This window comes from Spinacia oleracea, chromosome 6 (assembly GCF_020520425.1).
Source record: "Spinacia oleracea cultivar Varoflay chromosome 6, BTI_SOV_V1, whole genome shotgun sequence".
NCBI classification, from domain to species: domain Eukaryota; kingdom Viridiplantae; phylum Streptophyta; class Magnoliopsida; order Caryophyllales; family Amaranthaceae; genus Spinacia; species Spinacia oleracea.
Genome location: NC_079492.1, coordinates 151,229,207 through 151,254,569, shown reverse-complemented (window position 1 = coordinate 151,254,569; position 25,363 = coordinate 151,229,207). Strand labels below are relative to the sequence as shown.

At 37.5% G+C, this 25,363-nt stretch overlaps 2 protein-coding genes and 1 long non-coding RNA gene across 12 annotated transcripts in view; 2 read left to right on the top strand and 1 right to left on the bottom strand.

The window, feature by feature from the left end:
• The window catches only part of LOC110792492 (uncharacterized), a 31,908-nt gene extending 29,347 nt beyond the window's left edge, over positions 1-2,561 (top strand). For 3 of the 10 annotated variants that reach the window (XM_021997299.2, XM_021997298.2, XM_056833934.1), the window contains 6 exons: positions 31-619; positions 815-868; positions 1,037-1,170; positions 1,336-1,418; positions 1,489-1,565; positions 2,154-2,561. In XM_021997299.2, the coding sequence (XP_021852991.1) occupies positions 406-619; positions 815-868; positions 1,037-1,170; positions 1,336-1,418; positions 1,489-1,565; positions 2,154-2,278 (687 nt within the window). In that variant the 5' untranslated portion in view covers positions 31-405 and the 3' untranslated portion in view covers positions 2,279-2,561. Of the gene's footprint in view, positions 1-30; positions 620-814; positions 869-1,036; positions 1,171-1,335; positions 1,419-1,478; positions 1,695-2,153 lie in introns of those variants that run through there. The other 7 variants (XR_008924791.1, XR_008924792.1, XM_056833935.1 and 4 more) reach the window with 7 other exon arrangements.
• Positions 2,562-4,624: 2,063 nt separating this feature from the next.
• LOC110792491 (uncharacterized) lies at positions 4,625-21,348 on the bottom strand. Its single transcript, XR_002534430.2, has 4 exons — positions 21,113-21,348; positions 20,415-20,502; positions 14,942-16,090; positions 4,625-5,061 (listed from the first exon to the last, which is right to left on the bottom strand). It is a non-coding gene; the product is annotated as an uncharacterized lncRNA (long non-coding RNA).
• A 1,212-nt stretch (positions 21,349-22,560) lies between these two features.
• Positions 22,561-24,076, top strand: LOC110792488 (14 kDa proline-rich protein DC2.15-like). The gene has a single exon (XM_056831580.1). The coding sequence runs from the start codon at positions 23,427-23,429 to the stop codon at positions 23,838-23,840; it is 414 nt and encodes a 137-aa protein (XP_056687558.1). The 5' UTR covers positions 22,561-23,426; the 3' UTR covers positions 23,841-24,076.
• Positions 24,077-25,363: the final 1,287 nt, after the last annotated feature.

Sequence of the window (25,363 nt, the reverse complement as noted above, 5' to 3'; positions counted from 1 at the left end):
GCATTTGTATTATTGTCTGGTTGATTGAAGGTGGTCGGTCTGCAATAGCAAGCCATCTTTCAGGGAGCACGAACAACGAGATTAAAAACTTCTGGAACACCCACCTGAAAAAAAAGCTTCTGCAGATAGGTATCGACCATGTGACTCACAGGCCGAGGACAGACCTCAACCTGCTAGCTAACCTCCCTCAGTTGCTCATGGCTGTCAACCTCAGAAATAGTCTCATGATGAACAACAGTACTGGCAATGGGATTCCTACTTTGGAGGATACACTCAGGTTGTTGGAATCTGATGCCACCCAACTCGCGAAATTCCACATATTCAACAAGTTGCAGGTGAAGCCCAAGCAGCAGCTATCTACCTACTGGGGCCTCTAAAATTACTAATCTGCTTTGTTATTCAACCATGCCCTTCCAAAACCAATTGAACGATAATCTAATCAGAATGCCCAATTATCAAGTGGAAAACGGGCCAATTATCAGTCAGTTTCCACCTTCGAAACATTTAGGTTCTAGCAGCTATGAAGCTCTTGCAACTCATCAGTTTCAGCCAAATTCCAAACATAACCCCCAAAGGAGTAATACAAGTAATGATCATCACAATGATCAACAAACGAATGGTGAGATTCTTACACCGGACAAAAGTAGCCATTGATTAATTCCAATTCGTGTCGCAATCCCCCGTAAACTTCAATTGTTATTTTTTCCTCTTAACCAATCCAGTTTTGCACCCTTAGCCCGGCTTGTATTGTTATTTATGCGATTCTTTTTATGTATATTCATGACAATGAATGTTGATTGCTTAATAATTTCAGGCACTATATTGCACCATCTGGTAAGAGACTTCGGTCGATGGTTGAGATTCAGAGGTATGTTTCTATTATCCTCTTCATCTTGAAATTATCTACTTTAATAGATATTTATTTGTAATGTATGTTAAGACTGCTCAGAAGTTTCATTCTTATGCAATATCCACGACTCCTTTGTTTTGTCTGTATGCATATACCTGTTGGAGCATCCATAATTCATTACGGAAGGAGTGACTATGTCCCTGTTTTCATTTCAAATTCCAAAGCCTCTGCAAGAGAACTATGTCAGAAATAGCCCTGCTCGTTTACCTATGCCGGATGGCTCTAAGTTTGGGATGTCAAGAGCCGATCAGACCATTCTGGTATATTTTATGTTTAATAATTTGGGTGTTGTTTAATAATTTGGATGCCTATATTCAGACTCAGACCATAGTACCATATTTTCTAATCAAATGTAACCAAAAAAGGTTGCCTTAGCAAGCCTTCTAAAGATAATTTCTGAACATATTTGCTTTATGTTTTGAAAGGGAAAAAAAGATAAATTGGTACATGGAGAACAAATCCAAGATCATCTTTGCTGGCGAATTTATGAAGACATCAGGCCTATAAGGTAACTTTATTAACGGATTATTTTTTTCTGTATTTTTTTTAAAAACTAATTACTGCTCAGATTCTTGCAGTTTCTTGGGTGTTAATTTTGGATTGATGCCGACTCCCATTTGCAGATTCCACACTAGATCATCAACAAGAACATTGTGTAAGGTTATTGTACCTCTGTATATCTTTCTTGAATTAATCGTATACTCCTTCCGTTTATTTAAATTCTTCAATTCTGGTTTACTGTTTATCATTCAATTATTAAAATAAAACAATATCCATTATTTTATTTTTTTGTAAGTTGGAGCTTGAACGAACTTTAACCGAGCTTATTAACAAACACACACGACTTTATGGACGAAAAACACAAGTTGATTTGTCTATTAGTGAAGTTTATACTTTTGTTTAAGCTCTTTTGTTTACTTAGATACAAAGTTAGATTTATCTATTAATCAAGTTTATACTTTTATTTAAGCTTGTTTGTTTACTTAGAAACGAGTTTCGACCCAAAATTGACTAAGTTTGTTCATCACAAGTTAGTATAGTATCATAGAATCATCCCACAATACTATGCAATAGTACGTAGTATGATCTTAATAAACTTATAGTGTTCCTTTTATCTTTATCCCACATATTTCCCGTCAAAATCCCAGTTGAAATAATAAATGGTTGGTTATGTCGACTGCTCTGCCATTATGCCATGTCTGGATGTTGGCAATACATGACCTTTCTTTTCTGGTTCAAACAGGTGTTTATAAAGGCATGAATTTCACTCTGGTCTTATCATCTATTGATTTGTTATTTCCATTGGCATGTTCTAATTCCGAGGGTGCTCAATCTGAGGGAGTGAGTTTTGACCTAGGTTTCCAATAATCTCTCTTGTGATATGTGCATGTAAATGACTTAGATACGTGTGATTTATGGTGTATTTAGTAGATCTTTATATGGTGTCCCATATATTGTGTTGGACTGTGTCACCATATGTTTGGCAGCGGTTCTGATGGTTGTGGTGTGTTATGGGCGCCTATTTTTTTGTTCTCATGCGCCTATGTAAGCTTAGAGTATAGTTTTAGGTTCTTGATTAATGGAACATCTTGGATTTTGACTGAAAGGTAATGTCGGGAATTTTTATGACATCTTTATTTCTCTGTTTTCATCCGATTCATGTACAAACTCGTTTATAGTCTACTGCACCTTTGTCATTCTTGTGCTAGTTGCATCCCATGCAACAATTTCCTTAGCCTGCTTAATAGTAGCTTATTTGATTCAATCCGGCCAGTTATCCAGCATTTGTTCTTTCTTGGATTACAGTCAAGGCCCATGATGAATTGAACTTGATTTCTTTAGATAATATCATTACTGTGAAGCCACAAGCCCAAAGGGTTGCTGTAAACTCCATAACCCTCCCCCATGCCATTTGTCTTTCTTAAACAAGTAGCTTACCGAAACACAGATCTATGTCCAGACTTCTGAGCGGAGACTGGTAAGAAATATATTGGAAAGGATGTGCAATGCCATTGCTACCTTTATGATGTTGATTAACAGGGGCTATCCTAAATATGATAACGTGGTTAACTCCAGATTTGATTCTTTTCGTACTTTGTTATCAACTACTCTGTATGTTATATGCTGTAAAAGTTCTTATCCAACCTGTGATGCTTCGTAGTTGTGCTAGTTATCACCAGTATAAGCTCTCTCCGCAGCTACTTACAACTTGCAGGAAGGCATAATAAACTGTCAGCCGTGTAATACTAGTCTCAGAGGAAAATGTATACGATTCCAGAGAAGCTTTCTTTAAATGAATTTGGTTATTTACCAGTGTACACGACGTAGAATTCCTCTGAAGATTGGCTTCAATAAGTAGAATGCGTTATGCGGTAAATGGTGTATAATCCAAATTGCGGGTGACTTGTTGTGACCTTTGACTTGCATCTAGCAAGTAGCAAGGTTAAAGCCAGTGTCTTGAATTTCTACATTACTACCCTTGGACAACATTTATTTTGGTGTGAATAAGCAGTTAAGTAAAATACAAATTACACGGGCCCTTTTGGTTAACCTTCAGGCCAAGACATCATTAGTATTTAGTTTACAACATTGAGTTAGTTACAGTACCTAGTTTCAAATAGAAGTTTGAAAGAAGATAAAAATGAAAAAAATGACAAACAGTAGAAGTGGAGTTGGATCAAAACATAAAGCATGAGAAAACTGAAAGCAGATGAATATGAATAAGTGCTTGATATGCAATTAAATAAACAAAAAAAGAAGGTATACAGATTATGGAGTTTAAATGTGTCGCTAAAATCGTGAAGCCCGTTAAATGGTTCTTCTAATTGGTCTCAATATAGTCCTTATATATGTCGCTAAATAGGTCACTAAATCCATCGCTACTTATTCCAACAACCCGTCAGTAAAATCCGTCGCTAAATTCGTCACTAACTCGGTCGCTAAATATTCCAAATCGTCGTTAAATTTGCTGTCAGAAAAATCCGCGTAAAATGAGTTCCAATTTCCGTTGTTATTCGTGTCTCACTTACTTGATTATTGGCTGGAAAAAAGGTGACGGAAATATTTACTTTCCGTCTATTTAAAGAAACAAAATTAGGTGTTTCCGACGCTATTAGTTTATCAACCGCGCTTTTATAAAACATATTCAGACAAAAAGTAGCCGAAAATTTTGGATTTCCCGGCGCTTTTAAAAAAAATTGTTACCGACATTTGGTTTCGATGATAAAAACACAATTTAGGGTTTTTAAGTACCTGGGCGTTTTTTCCGAGTTTTTTGTTAAATTTTCCGACAGGAAAAAGCGTCGGTTAATTTAAATTACTGTCAATTTAGCAGAACATTTTCCGTAAGGTTCAGTCGCCAATAAAAATTCATTTTCGCCGCTTTTATTAGACTGTTGCCGACATATAACGTTGTCGATTATATTTAGTTTTTTCGACACTTGTTAGTCTGTAACAGTCCAGGATTTTAATATATCTAGGCGCTTTTTCGTGTTTTTTTGTACATTTACCAACAGATAATAGCGCCGATAAAATTATGCTTTTCCAACATTTTTATGATACATCTGTCATGTTAAAGTGGTGATAGATTTAGTTATCACCACTTTTACAGATACAGATTTTTATAGATAGAAGAATGTCTCGACAATTATTTATGTCGTTAAATTTATTAATTTTTAAAATTTCCTTAGCTAAGTTTAAAGACAGATGTTTCCGTCACTAAATTTAGTTATAGATTATAATATTTCGGCGCTAAAATTGAGGCGGATGTACAATTTTTTTTTTTCTAAAGGTAATAATCGAATTAAACAAATAAGCGCAAAACAAGAACATGTCTACATTCTACAAGGCAAAGGCCCAAAGAGACACGAACTTAAAACGTTTTACAACCAAAACAAAGCAGCAGAACAACGGCCAAAAACAAAGCTGTAAAGAATTACGCATAAAACCACCCCGAATTCATCCTTTTACAACAGCTTGAATCCGCAGCCAAGAACTGCTAACAGTGGGCAGTCTCTTCTCCCAAAATGCTTCATTTTTTAGCTATCCACACCTGATGTATGGCAGCACAAAGCCCAGAATATATGGTGGCCTTCTTGAATCTAGAAGCCCTGCTACGAGAAATCCACTTGTATAGATGAAGAAACTGCAAACTAAAGCATTGAATATTAAGCCAAGCATTAAGTAAACCAATAATGCATTTATTATCAAAAAATTAAGTGATTGTGGGTCTCAGGAAGTTCAGCACAAAGTTCAGCACAGATGGTGTATTTATTATCATCACTGACCCCAATGGTGAACAAGTTGGCTGCAGTCACAGTCTACCTTGGACACCTAACCAACATATGAAACTATGACGAGGCACATTAAACCTATTCCAAACCCATCTATGCCAATTTACCTTCTGATAGGGACTTTGTAACCATTTATACCCAGAGCTAACAGAATAGAGCCCACTTGGGTGTTGAGCCCAAGTGTTACCTCGACATCCTGCAGCCATAATAACTGCAGTATTATGATCCATAGAGCACTCCCTAATATAAAATTTGTAAGTTAGGAGAGGAATAGGGTTTGATCTCCATTCTTTGCCAGAGTATAGTATTCTCACAATCTCTTCACTCCTTGTTCGGGTATAGTTTCTCTAAAAAAGAACTTACAAATCGATCCTTTATATTTTATCCACGTACAAGCTATAATTAAGGGGAAAGCATGAACACTTTGTTGTACAGCTATATAGACTGTAAGAAAAAAAATGACTAGGGAAAGAAACACATGAGCTCCAAGACAATGCTGAAAAACTTGGAATAAACCAACATATGATCGAGACAAATCGATAGTAATTTGCAACAGAAAACCCTAAAGGGTTGGACTACCTAATATGTCATTTAAGTAAAAACACCAATGACCAACAAAATATCCATCCATAAATTTGCTTTTCTAAAACCACATGTATGTTTTGGCCAAGTTGCATCCACAAACTTTAGAAGTTCTTCAAAGGCACATCTAATTAGCAATTCTCCAACACCATATTTGCATCACGAAACTACAATTGAAACATTACAATAAGCACAAATATTTAACACTTATCCTCCCGTGAATTCATCCCATAAAAATATTACTCTTGTAACATCTTCCATTTTTACACACATTACTCAAACTCCATACAAAATGGAGATGTTAACGTCTTTATGGGGCGGAGAAATATTGTACTACAGACAAAATATAATACTTATAATTGTCACTTAAGTGATAACCATAAACTCCTATAGAAGGTATAAAGATGTAAAGTCCTTCTTCATCCAATATTCGTTACTTTTGAAAGACTACCATGCATACATATACAATATATTCAGCAATCAACAAAATCCGATACCTTCCATTTTCTCAAATCTCAACTCATCCTATACTATCCAACAGTTAGTTAATTATCCTATTCTTCTAACTTCCAATACAAAACAAGCAACTACTAATGATCCACAATAACAAGAGCATAATATGGAGTAGTTGTAATTAACTATGTAAGCTTTAAAATCATGAAAAGGTCTAGCATAGGTTACTAGTACATTTACATACAACTATACAAGTAGTACAGATTAGTACACAGTACACAACATAAGCACAAGTTAATTACTTGTGCCTGTTATTCGTACACAATTTTTTCTATCCTAATCGTAACTACATAAGGTAAATCAGAATATTTAGGATTTATCCTATTCTTCTGACTTCCAAAACAAAACAAGCAACTACTAATGATCCACAATAAGAAGAGCATAATAAGGAATAGTTGTAATTATCTATGTAAGCTTTACATCATCAAAAGATCTAGTATGGGTAACTAGTACATATTACATACAAGTGATACACATTAGTACACGACATAAGCACAAGTTAATTACTTGTGCCTATTATTCGTACATCATTTTATCTATATATCCTAATGGTAAGTTGGTAACTACATAATTTTAGTTATCTCTCGTGGCTTTTAGGGTTTCCCTAGGGTTTTCGTGGAGCTCTATTCACTCTATACAGTGTGATTACTAAACTTTGCTAGAAGCAAGAATTAATTCACACCCTGTGATTCGTACGAGTGTCATTATTAAGGTAGCAAGCAGACTGTGAGGGAGTATAAAGGTGTCCTCAATGGCTCAAATGCTGGAGGACAGATTTTCGGGGATGACATTAACTGAGGAGGAAGAGGATATTGTGGTGTGTGACGATGAGGAGGACGAGGTGGTCGCGGAACAAATTCAACACTGCTTGGTAGGAAAACTGTTTACTTCGAAACCTTTTAGTGTGGAGGCTCTAAAGAATACAATGAGGTCTGCCTGGAGTCCTGCACATCCATGAAGGGGTTGGTTGTTAGAGAGATTGAGAGTAACTTGTTTATATTCTAGTTTTTCGCTCTGGCAGACAAGCTAAGGGTACTTGAAGACGGCCCGTGGCAGTTAGATGGTAGCCCTCTCCTAGTCAAAAGCATCAAGGGGGGAGAACAACCGTCGGAAGTGGTCTTTGATACGATTAGGTTTTGGGTGAAAATAAAAGATGTACCTTTTGAGAAGAGGAAGAAATCTATGGCTGTAGCTATGGCTCAGAAAATGGGCTCTTCTGTTGAATATGATGAGTCTGATACTCTGATCCGGCAGGGTCAGTGTATAAAAAAGCGCAAAGCGCACTAAAGCGTTATGAGTCCTCGAGCTTAAGCGCAAAGCGCAAGCGCAAGCTTCGTCGAAGTGAAGCGCACTTTTTAAGAATTAAAGATTTTTACTATTATGAATATATATCTTACTAAAATAACCACAAAAATATATAAACATCAGATTTGCTTCCAAAAACATATTACTCCTTGCTTTAACAAAAATATATTACTCCTTGCTTTAACAAAAATAAAGCATATAACATAGTCTTTATCCAGAAGCTAGAAGCTAGGGTCGGCTGTTGTGACTGTTGTCTTCTCTTTTCTTCTTTTTTGGACTGTTGGTATACTTTCTATTGTTAAGGATTAATAGGGAGTGGTCCAAAATACAATAACAACATATAAAAAAGCTTTCAACGTAAAGTAATAATAATAATAAAAAAAAAAATAATCAATGAAGCGCCAAAAGCGTGCTTATTGCATTTCGCGGGATTCATGCGCTTAAGCGCGCTTTGGCGGGCTTAATCACAAGAGCTTCGCTCAGACCTAATTAAGCGTTTTGCCCTAGAGCTTCGAGCTTCAGGGCTTAAGCGTGCTTTAAGCGCGCTTTTTTAAACACTGGGTAGGGTGGGGAAAGTACATGAGGGTGAGGGTTGACTTGCCATTAAACAAACCATTGAGAAGAAGAATGAGACTGCAAGTAGGTTGAAAGGGGAGCAAGTGGGTGAAATTGAAGTATGAAAGCCTGATGGATTTCTGCTATGCATGTGGTTTTTTCGGGCATGTTTATAGTGAGTGTGAGTCTTATGACGGACAGACTTCTGTGGATAAGCTAGAGTACGGAGGGTGGTTGGCTGGGTCACCAAACAAGAAGAAAAAAAAAGGTAATGAACATATAAAGGATGAGGAGAAAAAGATGTACCAGGAATTCAAAAGCTCAATTGCGAACTCAAGAGCAAAGATGCACTTAGACTTTGATAAAGCTCCCAACCAAACCCAGAGTACCAAACACGTTGGAATAGGGAGTAGTGTTTCCTCAATAAAAAATAAGATGACCTTGGACAAAAAGGTGGTGGACTTTTCTGAAAGTGAGGAGGCAAGGACTCTAAAGCGAGGCCGAGGGTAGCAGCACCAGGTGGTGAAAGGTGCGGTTCAAGGAAAGAATATCGATGTCCCTATGTACGATGATAAGGGTTTGGTTGGTGCTATGGTTAATAGGTTTGAGACGGTTATTCCTATTCCACATTGATTGCTAGCTCACGCGAGGCGAAGGTTGATGTTCTACGTCAACCCCGTCGGGACCAATGAGTCTTATTGGCTACAACTATCCAGGGCTTGGCAACCCTCATTCAGTTGGGAGGCTAAAAAGGTTGCTATGGAGGGAGCATCCGGAGATGGTTTTCCTAATGGAGACAACTAGGATCAGAAGAAATGAATATTTTGCATAGTGAGCTTCAAATGCAGTATGGGTATTACGTACGTACTACGTAGATGCAATGGGAAGATCGGGTGGACTAAGTATGTTGGTCGGATAATGTGGAGGTCAACATACTCTCGGTTGCATCACATTATATTGATTGCACGGTGAAGGGGCTCTTTACGGCGGAATTGCGGAGCTTTACGAGATTTTATGGATGGGCGGAAAGTAATCAAAAACATCTTCCTGTGAGTTGCTACGCTCCTTGAAGGATGCCTCGCTACTCCCATGGCTTGTTGGAGGTGATTTTAACCAAATTTTGTTTGATGTTGAGAAGGGTGGTGCTATTCAAAGTCAGAGAAAGATGAATGAGTTTCGGGAGGCATTAAATGATTGTGAGCTCCAAGACATAGGGTATACAGGTGATGTCTTTACATGGTGGAACAAACAAGCAGCCCATAATTCAGTGTTTGAAAGATTAGACAAAAGGGTGGCCTCACTAGAGTGGGTGGTGTTACTCCCTCATGTGTCTGTTAAGCATCTGCCACGCGATAAGTCGGATCACAAGACGTTAAAAATTATTGATATCCTAGTGGGGGGAAGAGGGCGTAAGAAGTTCAAGTTTGAGGATATGTGGTTATCGTTGTCGAGGTGTGAGAATGTAGTTAGGGAGGCTTGGATGTCAGGAGATGGTACACAAAATGCAGCTGATATTCTTGAGAAGATTAAAATATGTGGGGAGACCTTAATGAGGTGGGACCGTGGGACAGGGAAGAGTTGGGACATGTCCAAACTAAGATAAAGGAGGCTAGGAAGAAAATGAGCTATCTTGATAATTGTTCCTACGAGTGTTGTTGTGAATGGAAGGAAAAAAGTGTCTAACTTGCTTGATGAGCTCTTATTGATTAAAGAAACAATGTGGTGTCAACGTTCGAGAGTGATGAACTTGGCGGAGGGGAACCAGAACACAAAGTTCTTTCACCAGCAGGCTACTAGAAGAAAGAAAAGGAATTTTATCAAGGGTGTGAGGGATGATAATGGTGAATGGGTTGGTGATCAATTGCAGGTGTCTAAGGTGGCTGTAGATTTCTTTACCAAATTATTTGCATCAGCTGGGCCACATTCTTTTGAGGAAGCATTAATGGGAATTAGGAATTGGTCCGACCGTTTAATCCAGGTGAAGTTCATAGTGCGTTGTTTTAGATGCACCCAAGACGGGATGAACGCAAATTTTTATCAGAAACATTGGCACATCGTGGGGAAGGATGTGGCTGAGTGTGTTATAGGCTTGCTAAATGGCTCACGTAATCTCAAGGAACTGAACAAAACCCATGTAGTGCTTATTCCTAAAGTGAAAAACCCAGCTTCATTGGCAGAATATAGGCCTATTAGCCTCTTTAATGTTATATACAAGATAGCATCGAAAGTCCTTGTTAATAGGTTGAAGCCTTTTCTCTCAAATATCATCTCCCTTAACCAAATTGCTTTTACCCGAGGGAGACTAATAACAGATAATACTTGGGTAGCATTTGAGACTTTTCATTATATGGGTAGTGTTGAAACTAGGAGATATGGAAGTATGGCGGTGAAGTTGGACATGAGTAAGGCATATGATAGAGTTGAATGGGTGATTATGAGGAGAATTATGGAGAAGATGGGGTTCCACGTTGATTGGATTAGAATAGCATCTCAATTGTATCTCATGCAGTTATTATTAATGGCGAACCTTGTGAGTTTTTTTACCGGAAAGGGGACTTAGACAAGGTGATCCGTTGTCACCTTACCTTTTTATTTTGTGTGCTGAAGCGTTCTCAAGTTTGTTACAGATGGAGGTGGATAGGGGTGAGCTGAAAGGTGTTAAAGTATGTCGGAGTGCACCGGAGGTTTCACATTTGTTGTTCGCCGATGATAGTATTATTTTTTGTAGGGCTGATGATAAAGATGTGGCTGCCTTTAAAAGGGTGCTTGAGTTATATGAGAATGAATCTGGGCAGAAAATAAACTTCAGCAAGTCTGAAGTTACAATGAGCGCAAATGTACCGGCTGAGAGGAAGGAAACGCTTAAAGCAAGTTTTGGTGTTATATTGGTAGAAATGCAAGGGAAATACCTTGGCTGCCAACGTGGATTGGAAGATCAAAAACTTAAGATTTTGCGTCAGTGAAAGAACGTGTCCAGAAGAAGATAAAGGGATGGAAGAAACACACTTTGTCTTGTCTTACGCAAGTAGAGAAATTTGAATAAAGGAAATTTGAATAAAGGCAGTCATACAAGCGATCCCAACTTATTTGATGAGCTTGTTTCGACTACCTAGTGCCTTGTGTTGTGATATTGAGAGGATGATGTCGAGGTTCTGGTGGGGGTGTAAGGAAAATGAGAGGAAGATACATTGGGTCGCTTGGGACAAAATGTACTCGAGCAAAGCTAGAGGAGGGTTGGGTTCTCGAAAAATAGCAGATTTTAATGAGGCAATGCTCGCCAAGCAAGTATGGCGTCTGATGTAGCAGCCTGACTCTCTGGCAGGTAGATTTTTAAGGCACGAGACTTCCCTAACTGTACTGTTTTAAGTGCAAATGTAGGGAACATGCCAAGTTACGTGTGGAGGAGCATTTGGGGAAGCAAATTGGTAATAGAAAAAGGATGCATATGGGTGATAGGGGATGGTAGATCAGTTGATATATGGAATGATCAATGGCTTGGAAGACCACCGACGTCTTCCTGCTCAATCTCATTCATGAAGAGTCAAATACTGGAAGGAGGAGGTTGTGAACCAACTGTTTTTGCCCTTTGAAGGTGCTGAGGTTCTTGCTATTCCATCATGTTCAACACCTCTAGATGACATCTTCGCGTGGTACTACAACAAATATGGTAGCTATATTGTCAAAACGAGTTACCACTTCATTACTTTCTTTAAGGGAGTGGCTGGGGGCGGGCAGGGATATCGAGCACAAATGATTTATGGAAAAGGGTATGGAGTTTAAACATCCCACCTAAGGTACACTCTTTTATGTGGAGAGCTTGTCGTCGTGCATTACCCACCTGTGTAGGACTGCACAAGAGGGGATGCAGTGTTGATGCTACGTGTATGAGGTGCAGATGCGAGGAGGGGTGATATTCATGCACTCTTAAGGTGCAAGTGGTCCATTGTAATATGGGAGGAGGCAGGGCTTGGGAAGAATATGGTGGAGGGGTTACATTTTTATTACTGATTGGTTCAACTGGGCTCTAAATAACACGAGTAATGCGAATGTGGAGTTGGCCTGTGTGGTTATGTGGCATATTTGGTTTGAAAGGAATCGTGTTAGGCTAGGTGGGGAGTACAGAAGACCTGAATAAGTTGTAGCTAATGCCCAGGGGCTGCTAGCAGTGTATCAAATGGCAAAGCTTGATCTCCAGCTTGTCAGAATTGGGAAGAAGACAGCTGTGATCCCAAGCGAGGTGGGAGCTACATTTGGTGAGCAAGGTAGTGGGTTGGCTGCATTATTCGTGACCATGAGGAGAACGTGAGAAGTGCAGTTGTTTCACAGGTTAAACATAAATTGTCTACTGAGATTACAGAAGCGAAGGCAATTGTTTAGGCCTGCAAATGGCCAGCCAGTGTTGGGAGCGAAATATAGTGGTTGAATGTGATAATCTTTCCATTGTCAAGTAGCTGAATGATGACCAGTTAGATGGGTCATACTTAGGTGTGATTTTGCGAGAAATTAAGCAAGTAGCTAGTACTTTTGCGTTAGTTGTTTTCAAACATGTCTATCGAGAAGCTAATGTAGCGGCACATACAATGGCACACCTCAGTCCTATAAATTACTCGGTGAGGGTATGAGCTGGAAGTGTATCTAGTGTGCTTGAGGATGTTATAGCTTCAGACTTTATTTTGGCTTTCAATAACATCTAAGGCTTGTTGGTTGTTTGTCTCAAAAAAAAAAAAACAAAGTTGGTAACTACATGAGGTAAATCAGAAAATATGGTCACTAAATCAAAGAGCTGCGGAGCAGCGTAACATCATAGTCCCCATGCAACTGCTTTTATTTCCCCCGTATAGAGCACTGAGTTACTAAGCTCTTTGTTCTGCATTCCCTGAGTCGGTGCAGCATTTGTTCTTCGAGTGTGCATATTCTAGTGCAATCTGATCTCACATGTTGAATCTGTTACATTTCTCCGTGACCTCCCACCGTTCACGATATCCCTTGCTTCTCGCTGCGACCGGCTCCTCGGTGCGGTGGAAGAGTAGAAGCGCTGGTCCCCTTCGGTCAAGTTGCTTGTGCCTGCTGTTACCTACAAGGGTACGAACCTTCTCGAAGGCTTACAGAAGAGTGCTTGCTTCCAATCGGATCAATAGTTTAAAGAGTTTTGTTCTACTTGATCAAAGACCTTTCTTTTTTAGTAAAAGGTTGCTTGTTTTCACTCATAGAAGATTCTATCTACAAAAGAACGTCAACGGAAGATACTCACTCAAGTTGAAGAATTATTTTTTCTTAAATATAAAAAACTCAATCAGACTGGAGTTTGGGTTCACGGTCGAAACTGGCAAGGCCGGCGTCTCGAGCCAGATTAAGTTATCTAACCCTTAAGGAGGCCTTGTGATTGACAACACGAAAACAAATGGAGTTTCAGGCGTCACTAAATTTGGTCACTAAATCCGTTGCTAAATTGGTCTCTAATTTTGTCGGAACCCGTCGCTAAATTGGTCTCCAAATTTGTCACTAAAATTTGTCGCTAAAATCCGTCACTAACTTGCTCTTCAAATTGATTTCTAAATCCGTTCTAAATTTAGGGACAGATTTTGGAGTCCGTCTCTAGATTTAGGGCCGGATTTTGGAATCGGTCCCTAAATTTAGGTTCACTAAAAATAAAAATAAAAATAAAGACGTCTGGGATTATTATTAACGCTGCTAATTTTCGTCTCTATATTAGAGACGGATTTTAAAATTCCGCTAAATTATAGATGGATTTTTAAATTCCGTCTCTAAATTACATCTAAGTTTCTTTGACATAGGGATTGATTTACAATTTCCGTCCTTAGAGACGGATTATGAATATTCTCTAAATTAGATACGGCTATAAATCCGTAGCTATACAAGTTTTCTTTTTAGTGGGTGAGCTTACTCACCAAGAGGAGAGAGTGTGTTGTGACAAACTCACCATTGCTCATGCTTTGCCTCTAATCGGAGCACTGGAGACTAAGTTATGGCCCTTCAAAGTTTTCATGTGCTAGTATGAATATCCGTGAATCGACGAAACAATCTGCCACCATGGCTAGTTAATACTCTTAAAAACAATGACTTTCAAAAATCAAATCATGTCATTTGGACACCCGAGCGCAAAATTATGGCCTCCTGAAGTTTCAAGAACCAAAAAAAAAATACATTGGTACAACAACGAAGACATGAGACCTGGTGCCGAAATCTCCTCAAATTTTGGAAAATGTTTATTATGGTCATATAACAAGGTTTGGTAAAAAAAAAAACCCAACTTATTGGTCCCTTACGGCCCCAGAATGACATTTATTCGACAACGCGTGTTTTTAAAAAAGTCGGCTAAAGTGTCATTTAAGAGGCCAAGGGGATAGTTCAAAGCACCCAAAAGTTTACCAAAATTGAAGGCTATAATACCTGTTTCTGACCCACATCACATTCACCTATACCCTCTAGTCTAGGCCTTAATCTAGAAGAAGCATTCCATGATAGTATGATACGTGACGCCTCGCCAGGGTGGCAGTGGTCATGAACTCATGACCCATAATCAAAAGACTTCCTACTTCACAACAAATACGGAGAATGTATAGAAGAAAACTAGGGAATGTACTAAATTGCATACTAAATGATCCATTTGAAGGAAATTGGTAAATAGGCAGGCAAGTTTAACACAAAGTAGTATGATACCCTAGATTAACAAACAAGCAGCACAAGTTCGTAACAGATAGAAAGCATTAAAGCAATTAAAGTTGCAAAACCTGTTATTATAACAAGCGGAAGGTAAAACTACCTCATCATTCTGCTTATGCGGTGGTCGGTTGAGATAATCTTCTCACTGCATGCGCCCATCCTCCTATCGATCCTTGAGGATTATGTTCCTTCCACTCCAAATAACGCAGATAATTCTCCTAAAGAATCGGGAATTTCGGCACATGTATGATTTATCCACTTCAATTCCACGTCTCCCCTTCAAAAGCATTGGATGATTTACAATCTCTGAATTAGAGTTCTACTGAAAGAGGTAGCTAAGCAGTGAGCAGTAGGTGCAAGCTTATAAATCCAGGCCGTAATCCTTCCGGTATGCATGGTAGGATCACGAAGTGCATCTTCATCTTCAATGTCACTTAACGGTCAGATTACGTTTGTTACTGGAAATACATGATGTATTTACCATTTCTGTGGATTCCTTAATAGGGGGTGGTGTCTAATGCCGTTACATAAGTAATGGAATGCCATAGCTATCCAAATGAGTAGAGGATATTGTAGGGGTGTTGGCCTCCCCGTTTTCCAGCATTCTGCTTATGTAGTGGTCACTTGAGGATATGCCTTGGTGCTTGATGTTAAGCATCTAGAACACACCAAGGACCGTATCCTTATTCTTAGTTGCCTCATGTTTCCAAGTAAACTTAATCGAACCCCGGCATGGCTATTAAGTACCTGAATAACCGACATTCTTGGTAATACAATTGGAGGTCCATCCTATCATAAAAGTTGAAGACTCAAGAAGCATCTTTTTCAATTGTGGTAACCCTGTGAGATGTCTGCAGTAAAAGTTCAAACGTTTGGTATTGCTTCCTGAAAACACTTAACATTTTGTACTGCTTCGCTGCATAGAACATGCTGTCTTAGTGTCCCCCTCTGCACGATCCACGAGGATTTTGTTCCTTCCATTCCAAAAAACTCAGACAATGCTTCAAAATAGCAGAATTGGTGATTTAAGAACATTTACCCACTTCCATTCCAAGTCTATTTGCCTCCCAAAAGCATTCGATCCTCACAATCTCTGAAGAGGAGTTCCACTGTTTATTTCTGATCAAGCTCACGATCTTTTTTGCAGAAGGGACAAACAATTGATACATCCCAGAGGTCAGAGGGAAAAGTTAATCTATGTGTTGAACATGGAAGACCAAAATCATCGGATGATCTGCCATCCTCAGATCTGCACATTGTAGTCCCCATAGAAGCCAGAAATTAATGGAAAATTACATTTTGCATTTCCTATGAAGTGAAACAACTAGGGAAAAACATCTTCCTATAACATAATTTACTTCCCAAACAACCACTTGGAAATTGTTTAGTTGTGATTATGAGGAGATACATGGAGGACAAAAATGATAACATATATGCTCCTTAAATAAAAGATAAATCACAGCAGCAAGAAGGCGATACCAGGAAAGAAATTTGAAAAAGCAACATCAGTAATGTTATCTACAGGCTTACGAGGACACTAAATCTAGGCTAATCAAGGTGACACGTTCAAGTATATTCGAAATCCAATTGGAAAGAGGAGACTAAGCTAGTAGGCTCTTCCGTCTAGCTCTGTAATACCAATGCAACAGGTAGAAGGTCGTAAATTTGCTCAAACAGTTTTGGTTGGTTTCATATCTTAGACCAAGAGGTTGTCCTGGTGAAATTTGGATTCTCACCCGTACCTGTAGGAAATTGAAGGAGTTATAAAAAAAATCCTGCAAACGGTTAAAGAAGGAGCCCAAAAATGTTGGTGAGAATCTGCTCGCACAATTTAACAAAGTTTCAACTAGAGCAAATCTAGAGAAGACTACCCAAAATCCAAATTTTAGTAACATTTCAAGAATACTAACCCCTTCCCCTGTTTTCCTCCAGTGATACATTTCAGACAATCGTCACTGTAGAACCATGGCCCTTGCCAATGTGGTGGTGTCTATTGATAGCTGCCAGAGGTTTAATTTATTTTATTTTAAAGCACCAACTGGATAATCTAATTCGGAACTGTAGACATCTGGTTTCGTCCTTGTGGTTGAATCATCAGTGAACATGTTTCAGGCCCATACAGCTTAGGTTTTAAAAGTGATTTAGCTTGTTTTCTGACTCTTTTTATCCCCCCCTCCCCCCTTAATGAGTATTTGAATATTAGTTCATTGTATGCTCTGGTTTAGAGTCCTTAAGGTGTATTTGAGGGTGAATTACATAGAGTTCTCAATGGTTCTTGAAGAAGGTTAGGATTAGGCGATTAGCTAAAGTATCCAGTTAACCACAAGGTGATGAAAATAGTAATTATATTCATAAATTATAAACTCCGGTGAAAAAGAACACGTATAGCTGCAGCACCAGCAACTCTAAAGTTATGGAATAACAAGTTTACAACTCTAAAAGCATCTAGTTCAATACAGTGTTACCTAATTCCCTAATCACCCCACGAACCGAAAAGGCGAATTATAACATGAAAATGGTACTTTCTGGTCTCATTTAGCAAATTATGGAGCGAATTGCGGACCCGTACCCAATCCCATACTAGTGAATCAGGTAACAATGGTTCAATAAGCTCAGAGTTTGGGTTGAGAAGAACCTGGTCCGAAAACTTATAAGCCTAAGGCATTTCTCTATGATAAAGAGTTTAAAGACCACTTGTTTTTGGAGCCTAATCAGAAGCTATTGTAAGGTCAGTAACAAGTAATGCTATGAAGTTCATATACTGTCACAAAACATATAAACTAAATTCCAAAAGACAAAACAAACTAAAAGGCAATAGCAACAAAGAAAATCTTGTAACTTAACTGAATAATCAACTAAACTCCTCCACACACAAATAATCAAAGCTTAAAAATCAAATTCTGTTGACAAGGATACTTAACCCAACACAAAGCCACAATATTGAAGCAGAGCAAAGTCACACCGGGACCTTTTTCCTCAGTCACAAGTCTTACATAGACTCGACGTTGGGAACAGATGATACTAATTCATATGTTTACTTTTTGTCTTTACCTAAAACATTGCCTCCCTTGTCAGTGGCATGTAGATAGAAGAAGCCTATAAGAAAGGAGGTACGGGGAAAACAAGAGTAAAGACGCAATTATCTTTATAACGTGACAGCTTAGTCTGATGAGGTGGCTTGGCATTTCACAAGCAAGGTTTTAATATTACTATTATCATATCACCAGCAACCAGCAAGAAAAGCAGGGATCAGTGGATCACCTAATATAATAGGAACATTGATATTTTAGTCAACTGCACTAAAGTATTTTTCTAACATATCAAAATACACTCATAGTCTGTATAACAAAATTGACCTTAGGAAATTGCAACAGCTCATTCTCAGACATAAGCCACTTCAAAGGTATCAAACATGTTTAATTAGAATCAAGATAGCAACTCGTCGATTAGTTAGCGTAAAATGAGCAATCAACAATGATACAACAATAAATAGTGCCATGGCAAACTACCTTGTTACACTAAATCTTGCTCGTATCTAGGGCTATCTCTGTAAACTACCTTGTTATGCAATATAAATGAGTTCTAAATTAGCCAAAACCAATTGTCTAATTTTAATCTTTGTTAACCACCTTTTTCCCAGCATCAAATTTATTGGGAATGATTGGGGAAGAGGGCTGGTGCAAAATGTGATTTCAACAATTGAAAATGAAAGATAACAATTTCTAATCATGACCTTATTTTGGGGGAGTCGACTAAGAGGTTGTCCTAGGGGAACTTAGATCCTCTCCAGTATCCCAACGAAACTGAAAGGACGTTTAGAAAAGAATCCTGCAAATTATTAGAGGAGGAGTCCAAAAAAGTTTAACTTCAACAATGAGAATCTGTGCGCAAGATTCTGTGAGAGAAATTCAATAAAGCTTCAACTTGTGCAGCAATGGTGAGAAGGGAGCAAAATTGTAGAAGATAACCCAAATTCCCAATTTAGTGCCATTTCTAAAATAACAAAAAAAAAACCCAACTCTCCCTGTTTCCGGTGATATATTTCGTATATAGTCATTGTGGAAACATGGTCATTACCAAATGAAAGTAAGTGTCTTGTGGTGGTGTCTATTTATGGCTGCCAGAAGGTTTTTTATTATTTTCAGAAGTAATTTTGGAAAGTGGGAGAAATATTGGACATTCATTGAAAATAAAAGAAACATGTCACATAACCTAAATGCACTAACAGGACATCCAATTTGAAACTGGAGAGGTCTGGTCTCGTCCTTGTAGTTGAATACATCATGGAATATGTCTAGGGTCCATATGGCTTAGGTTTAATTATATTAAGTGTTTTAGCTTGTTTCTGTCTGTTCCTATATTCAAATGAGTATCTGAATATCAGCTGATTGATACCCCGTTTGAGAGTTTCTAGAGTCCTTGAGGGGTATTTGAGGGTGAGTTACATTTTAGAGTTCTCAATGATTCTTGAAGGTTAGGAATAGCTAAAATATCCAGTTAGGCACAAGGTGATACAAATAATAGTAATATTCATAAACTATAAACTTCAGCTAAAAAAACACATAACGCTACAACATGAGCGATTCTAAATCTGTTGAATTACAACAACTTTAAAAGCATGCGTACATCACTAAGATCAGTGTTCAGATTGAGAAGAACCTGGTCCAAAACTCATAAGCCTAAGGGATTTCTATAGATAAAGACCACATATTTTTGGAGCCTACATAGAGACGACTGTATGGTCTGCGACCAGGACTGCTATGAAGTTCATGTACTGCCACAAAGCACACCACCTGAACTCAAAAGTCAAAATGAACAAAAGGCAATAGCAACAAAAAGAATCAAGTAAATTACCAGAATAATCGATTCCATGATCTACAAAAACTCTTCAACATACAACTATACAAATAATCAAGCTAATAGACCATTCTTTTGACAAAGATAATAAACCCAACATAAATCCACAAAATTGAAGCAAAGCAAAGTCACTAACCTAGACCCTTTTCCTCAGTCACAAGTTCTCAGATAGATTTACAATTGGAAACAGATAATACCAATTCCTTTGAAGTTTTTTGTTTTTAGCAAAATAATTTTTTCCCCTTGTCAGCGGCATGCACGTAGCATTTGGTTATTAGTTAAATTCATAAATTATAAACTCAAGCCAAGAAGAACACGTACTGCAACAACATCAGCAACTTTGAAGTTGTGGAATTACAACTATAAAAGCATACAGCTCACTAAGCTCAGAATTTGGATTGAAAAGAACCTGGTCCAGAAACTTATAAGCCCAAGGAATTTTTCTATGAAATACGACATGATCTGGAGCCTAATCAGAAACTATTGTGGCCACTGGCCAGTACTACCATCAAGTTCATACGCTACCATAAAGCACACATCTATACTCAAATATCAAAACAAACTGAATGACAACAACAAAATATATATTGTAAATTATCAGAACAATCAATGAAAAGCTCCTCCACAAACAATCATCCTTAAACATAAAATTTTGTTGACAAGGATACGAAAACTAACATAAAGCTGGAACATGGAAGCTAAGCAAAGTCACTAACCTATACCTTTCTCCTCCGTCACAAGTTCTTACATAGACTTATCATCATAACACTACCAAGCGTCCAAGCAGCAAGGAGTAGTGATCACCTAGTATAATACGCAATTTTGATATTTCAAAATTAATAACATTTCAAAGTCCAATAACAACACTACTCAAAGTCCGTATAACCAATATGACCTTAGCAATAGCTCTCTCCTCAGACATAATCCAGTTCAACAATATCAAATATGTGAACTTGGAACAAAGACAGCAGCAAGTCGGTTAGCTTTCATAAAATGAGCAATCAACAATGATTCAACAATAAATGGAGCCTCGGCCAACTACCTTGTTAGACTAAATCTTGCTCATATCTAGGGCTTTATGGGGGTAAACTACCTTGTTATACAACAATAAATGGAGTTCTAATTTAGCCAAAAGCAATGTCTAATTGTAATCTTTGTTAAGCACCGTTGAATTTATTGTGAATGATTGGGGAAGAGGGTATGATTGATTTCAATCAGCCCTTGCATGACTTTGCTAATGTGATTTCAAAATTGAAAATGAAACATAAGAATTACTAATCACGACCTTAGTTTGAAGTAATCAATTACTCATTGGATTATGAATTTGAATCATACATCATATAAATTCAGTAATTTGGTATAATTTCTAATAAAATATGATTAAACCTAATTTATCAATGCAAAATAAATTTACCTCCCATATGTTCCGTCTTGCTGCAGCCTCCGAAATCCTCGCCCTCGCCATTTGCTTGCAGTTGCTCTGAAGAAAGCTGTGAAGATTTCGCCGCCGTGTCGCCATCGTTGGACGAGGAGGCGATTGCAATTCATTATTTGGGCGGAAGTACCATTAAAGCATTCCGACCAGGCAAGAACTTATTAATTCTGGACCTACAAAAAAGTGAGTTCGTGTTCTTTTAACTTTTTTATGCACGGACATTTACACCCCTGAGATTGGGTATAATAACACAGTCAGCCCTCCCAGAGAGGAGAGTTTATATAATGAGTCCAAACCCTAGAATCAACCTTCATCCTTCTTTGCGGGTAAAAAAAAAAAACAGGAAAAAAGAAAGTTTGGTTTGTTCATAAAATCTACTCCATATTTCTTAATCTCAACGCTCACACTTATAAAAAAGCCTAGCACGATTAAAGTCCAACAAGTTGATTAACGAAACTTAAATCAACACCAGCATAGAAAGTTAAGTAACATCAACCTATACCAGGAACCTCTAACATGAAATTCAAGCAACTACCGTAAAACAAGAAAAGTAACAGCGAATACAATGTAAAATAACACCAGCATAAAAAGTCAAAAGTAACACCAATCAATAACCTTCTCCGTAGTAGTTAATATGAGCGATGAGATTAAGAAAGAGATTGGAGAAGATGAAAGCAGTCGACCGACAAAAAGAAGCGCAATTACAAGAGCAATTAGTTAGGGTTTTGAATGAATTTGCTATATTAACGATTGTATTTTTCATAGAGATAAACATACATAATCCAACATATCTCATGTCAGCCGATAGGGGTCCATGCAACCGGCATATTGGCCTATAGGTATGTCATTGTCACTTAATAGCTCTAAACTCTAAAGTCAACGGCTGACTATCCTATGAATCTTAACCCATATCTCCCGACCTCGTTCATGTATTAATTCCCATATTTGCCAAAGGTAAGCAATTCAAATTATTTCAACTAATACTTACTTGAGAAGAAGTATATTAGTTGGAAATTTGGAATAAACATCAACTAATACTCGTACAAATCCATATCAATTTCTTATAAGTACTAATTCATTTCAATATGAATATAAGTAATATTGATGGACAAATATGTTCTTTACTTAGATATATACTATATATGAATATGAATAAGGTCAATATTATTTGAATAATTACATTGGATGGAGGGATCACGTTTATGTTATTATGCAAAACAATGTTATGTTATTAGATTAATTACTTTTATGAATGTGTAGTTTCAAAACATCTAACATTCCGTAGTTAGATAACATTCAAATTTTGAAATATTCAATTTTCAAAATATAATAAGCAAGATAAGTTAAAAACACTTAAAGTAAGTTGAACCAAATAAACAAACTCTTAGGGTGCATTCTATTTATCTGACTTTTACTTATTTTTCATGAACATATTAGAAAATATCAAAACTTGTTTTAGTTATAAATTGTAGTTAGTGATCCCTTATTTGTCCTTAACTTATCTTAACTAAACTTATCTAAGTGGACTATCAGCAAACGGATCTTAATTATACGATGGGCCAAAGGGAAAACATTATAAACGGTAAAGACAAATCTTAAGAGATGGCCATATAATTGAGGTTAGCCAGCCTAGAATTTCTACTTGATATTGTAACACGTATCGCCTTTAATTACACTATTAGAAGTTGGCTCAACGACGATCTCTTATGACCCAAAGGAACATAATTAAGAGCTAGCCAAGGTTTTTACCTTATAAATATCCGTTATGGTCCTACTAAATTGATAGAATCTTTGTCAATAAAAATGAGTTGAATACACATGATAGAGGATGAGAGTGAAAGGGGCAATGAATGGGCAGAATTAGGCCGGTGGTTTTATGCACTTAGGACATTCACCAAAGACAACACCACTGAGCAGTGAGCAGTGAGCAGTGAGCAGTGAGCACTGACCACAACGTGGGTTTTTGATCACGGGCCAAGTTAACATAGATGTTGGAGCCAATTGAATCCAACTTAATACTAAATTGACTAAAGACAAAAGCTTAACAAAACGTAGTTAATTTGTTTCCATTTGAAAGTTACACCAACTAGCTTAATTAGCTTAGTACTAGGAACTAGGAACTAGGAAGTAGTCTGTAATCTGTATATGCATATTAATTAATTGGCGTATATATATATAATATACTCGATCTATAACCCTAATCCTCTCTATAAATAACGTACCGGTGCTAATCCTTATCCATACACTAATTAAGTAATTAGCTAAAAATAAATAAACATCGATCAAAATTAAGATGAAGATGAAGATGAAGATGAAGAGCAAGAGCTCAGCTTTAGCAATTGTTTTTCTCTTACTAAATCTCCGCCTGGTTAACAGTTGTTACGTTTGTGGGAAGCCAAACAAGCCATCACCAACAATATCAATAGGGGGAGGGTCGAGTGGTCAACAACACTGCCCAAGGGATGCCTTGAAACTTGGCATATGTGCAAAAGTGTTGAATGGCCCTGTCAATGCTGTTATTGGAACCCCTCCAACCCACCTTTGTTGTAGTGTTATTCAAGGCCTTCTTGATTTGGAAGCTGCAATCTGCTTATGCACTGCTATTAAGGCTAATATTCTTGGGATTAACCTTAATATTCCCATTGTTCTTAACCTTCTTATCAACGTTTGCGGCAAGTCTACTCCCTCCGACTTCCAATGCGCCTAATTAATTTGCAAATCATCCAGGATCGAATAACAATTTCAATACATTTCCAGCTTTAGCTTTGCTTTAATCAATATAATTGTTTTCTTCTTGTTTCTGCTTTTGTAGTAGAAATTAATTAACTTGTATTTTGTGCTTTCTCTATTACGTACATTGGGAAAGAACCTCTCAATGAATTTATTAATTTAACTTTAGATTTAATTATTAATGTCATGCATGTAAGATGCAAACTTTCATTATCTTTCGTCCCATAAGTATTTGCATCCTTTCAACTTAATTTATAGCATCCCATACAGTTTCCTACCTACTCATAACTCATAATTTACTATGATTTTTACATAAACAAATTATAGTTATATGGATTTATTTAAATTAAAGACATTAATCATCAAAACCGTACGTATGGTGTAATATTTGCAAACAGAAATGTCTACATGGATTTTTTCAGTTAGATCGTATTTTTCAGGTTAAATCATGTCATGGTTATAAAAAATACTCTATAATAGTAATAGACTGATAGCAAATAATGGTCGGAAAACATAATATTTCGTTTAGTGGTTGATCCAAAAAATATTATGTAGTAAACGAACTAATATTTGGGACCGGACGTTATTTCGGTTCGATTGCTTGCCTGGATCGTTTCGGGTATCGGATCATATAGGGTCAAGTCAAATTTTGTTTCAGTTTCAGTTCAGATTATTTTCGGATTTTCGAGTTCACATCTAGTCGCCCGTTTTGGGTTAAACTCGCGTATCGGATTGGGTCAATCAATTCGGGTTAATAAGTTCGAATCAATTTCTCCCGGTCCTTGCTCGACCCACAAGGAGACTCCTCGAGCGTGGCCTAGAATGGGCTTAAATCCCGTCCAAAGTTGGCCCAACCCCCCTCGAGTTCTAAACAAAATGAGTATGACAAAGCCTGGCAAAGTTTTTTCAATGTTAGAATTGGGCCTTCGTGTATAAAAAAGCAATAAATAATCATCAAGTTGTTAGATCCTGAGTGGGCTTTGAATGAGATCCTATGTTTTGACCCACAAGTCCACGACCGTTAATGTGGGCTTTGAATCATCTAAAGAGGCTTGTCAAAGTTTTGATTGGTCAATGTTTTGTTAGACTAGTTTATGAGTGTGTTCAAAGAACGAGAAATTATGTAGCGGTTGGTCAGTCTTGGTCTATAGGTTAAGAATGACGATTTGTGTAAGATAGGTCAATTTTTTGTAATTTGTATTGTTCTTATGACTCATTCCCGCACCAAAACTTGAAAAAAAAAAAAAGGGGCCTAGTTTTGAATAAATTAACAGCAAACATCGACGCTTAAGATAATTTAATAGTTAGTACGTACAACTCAAAATAATTTACACATAAGTCATATCATAGATGATAGATGGATGATGGTAATTAACATTAAATAATTTCCGCCTATTAAACTTTGTATTGCAATTTCCGATCCATCTCAATCAATCTTAGAATTATGAACTGGTCTTATTAGATGAATTTCCGCATCTAAAAAGATGAAAGATGATGATG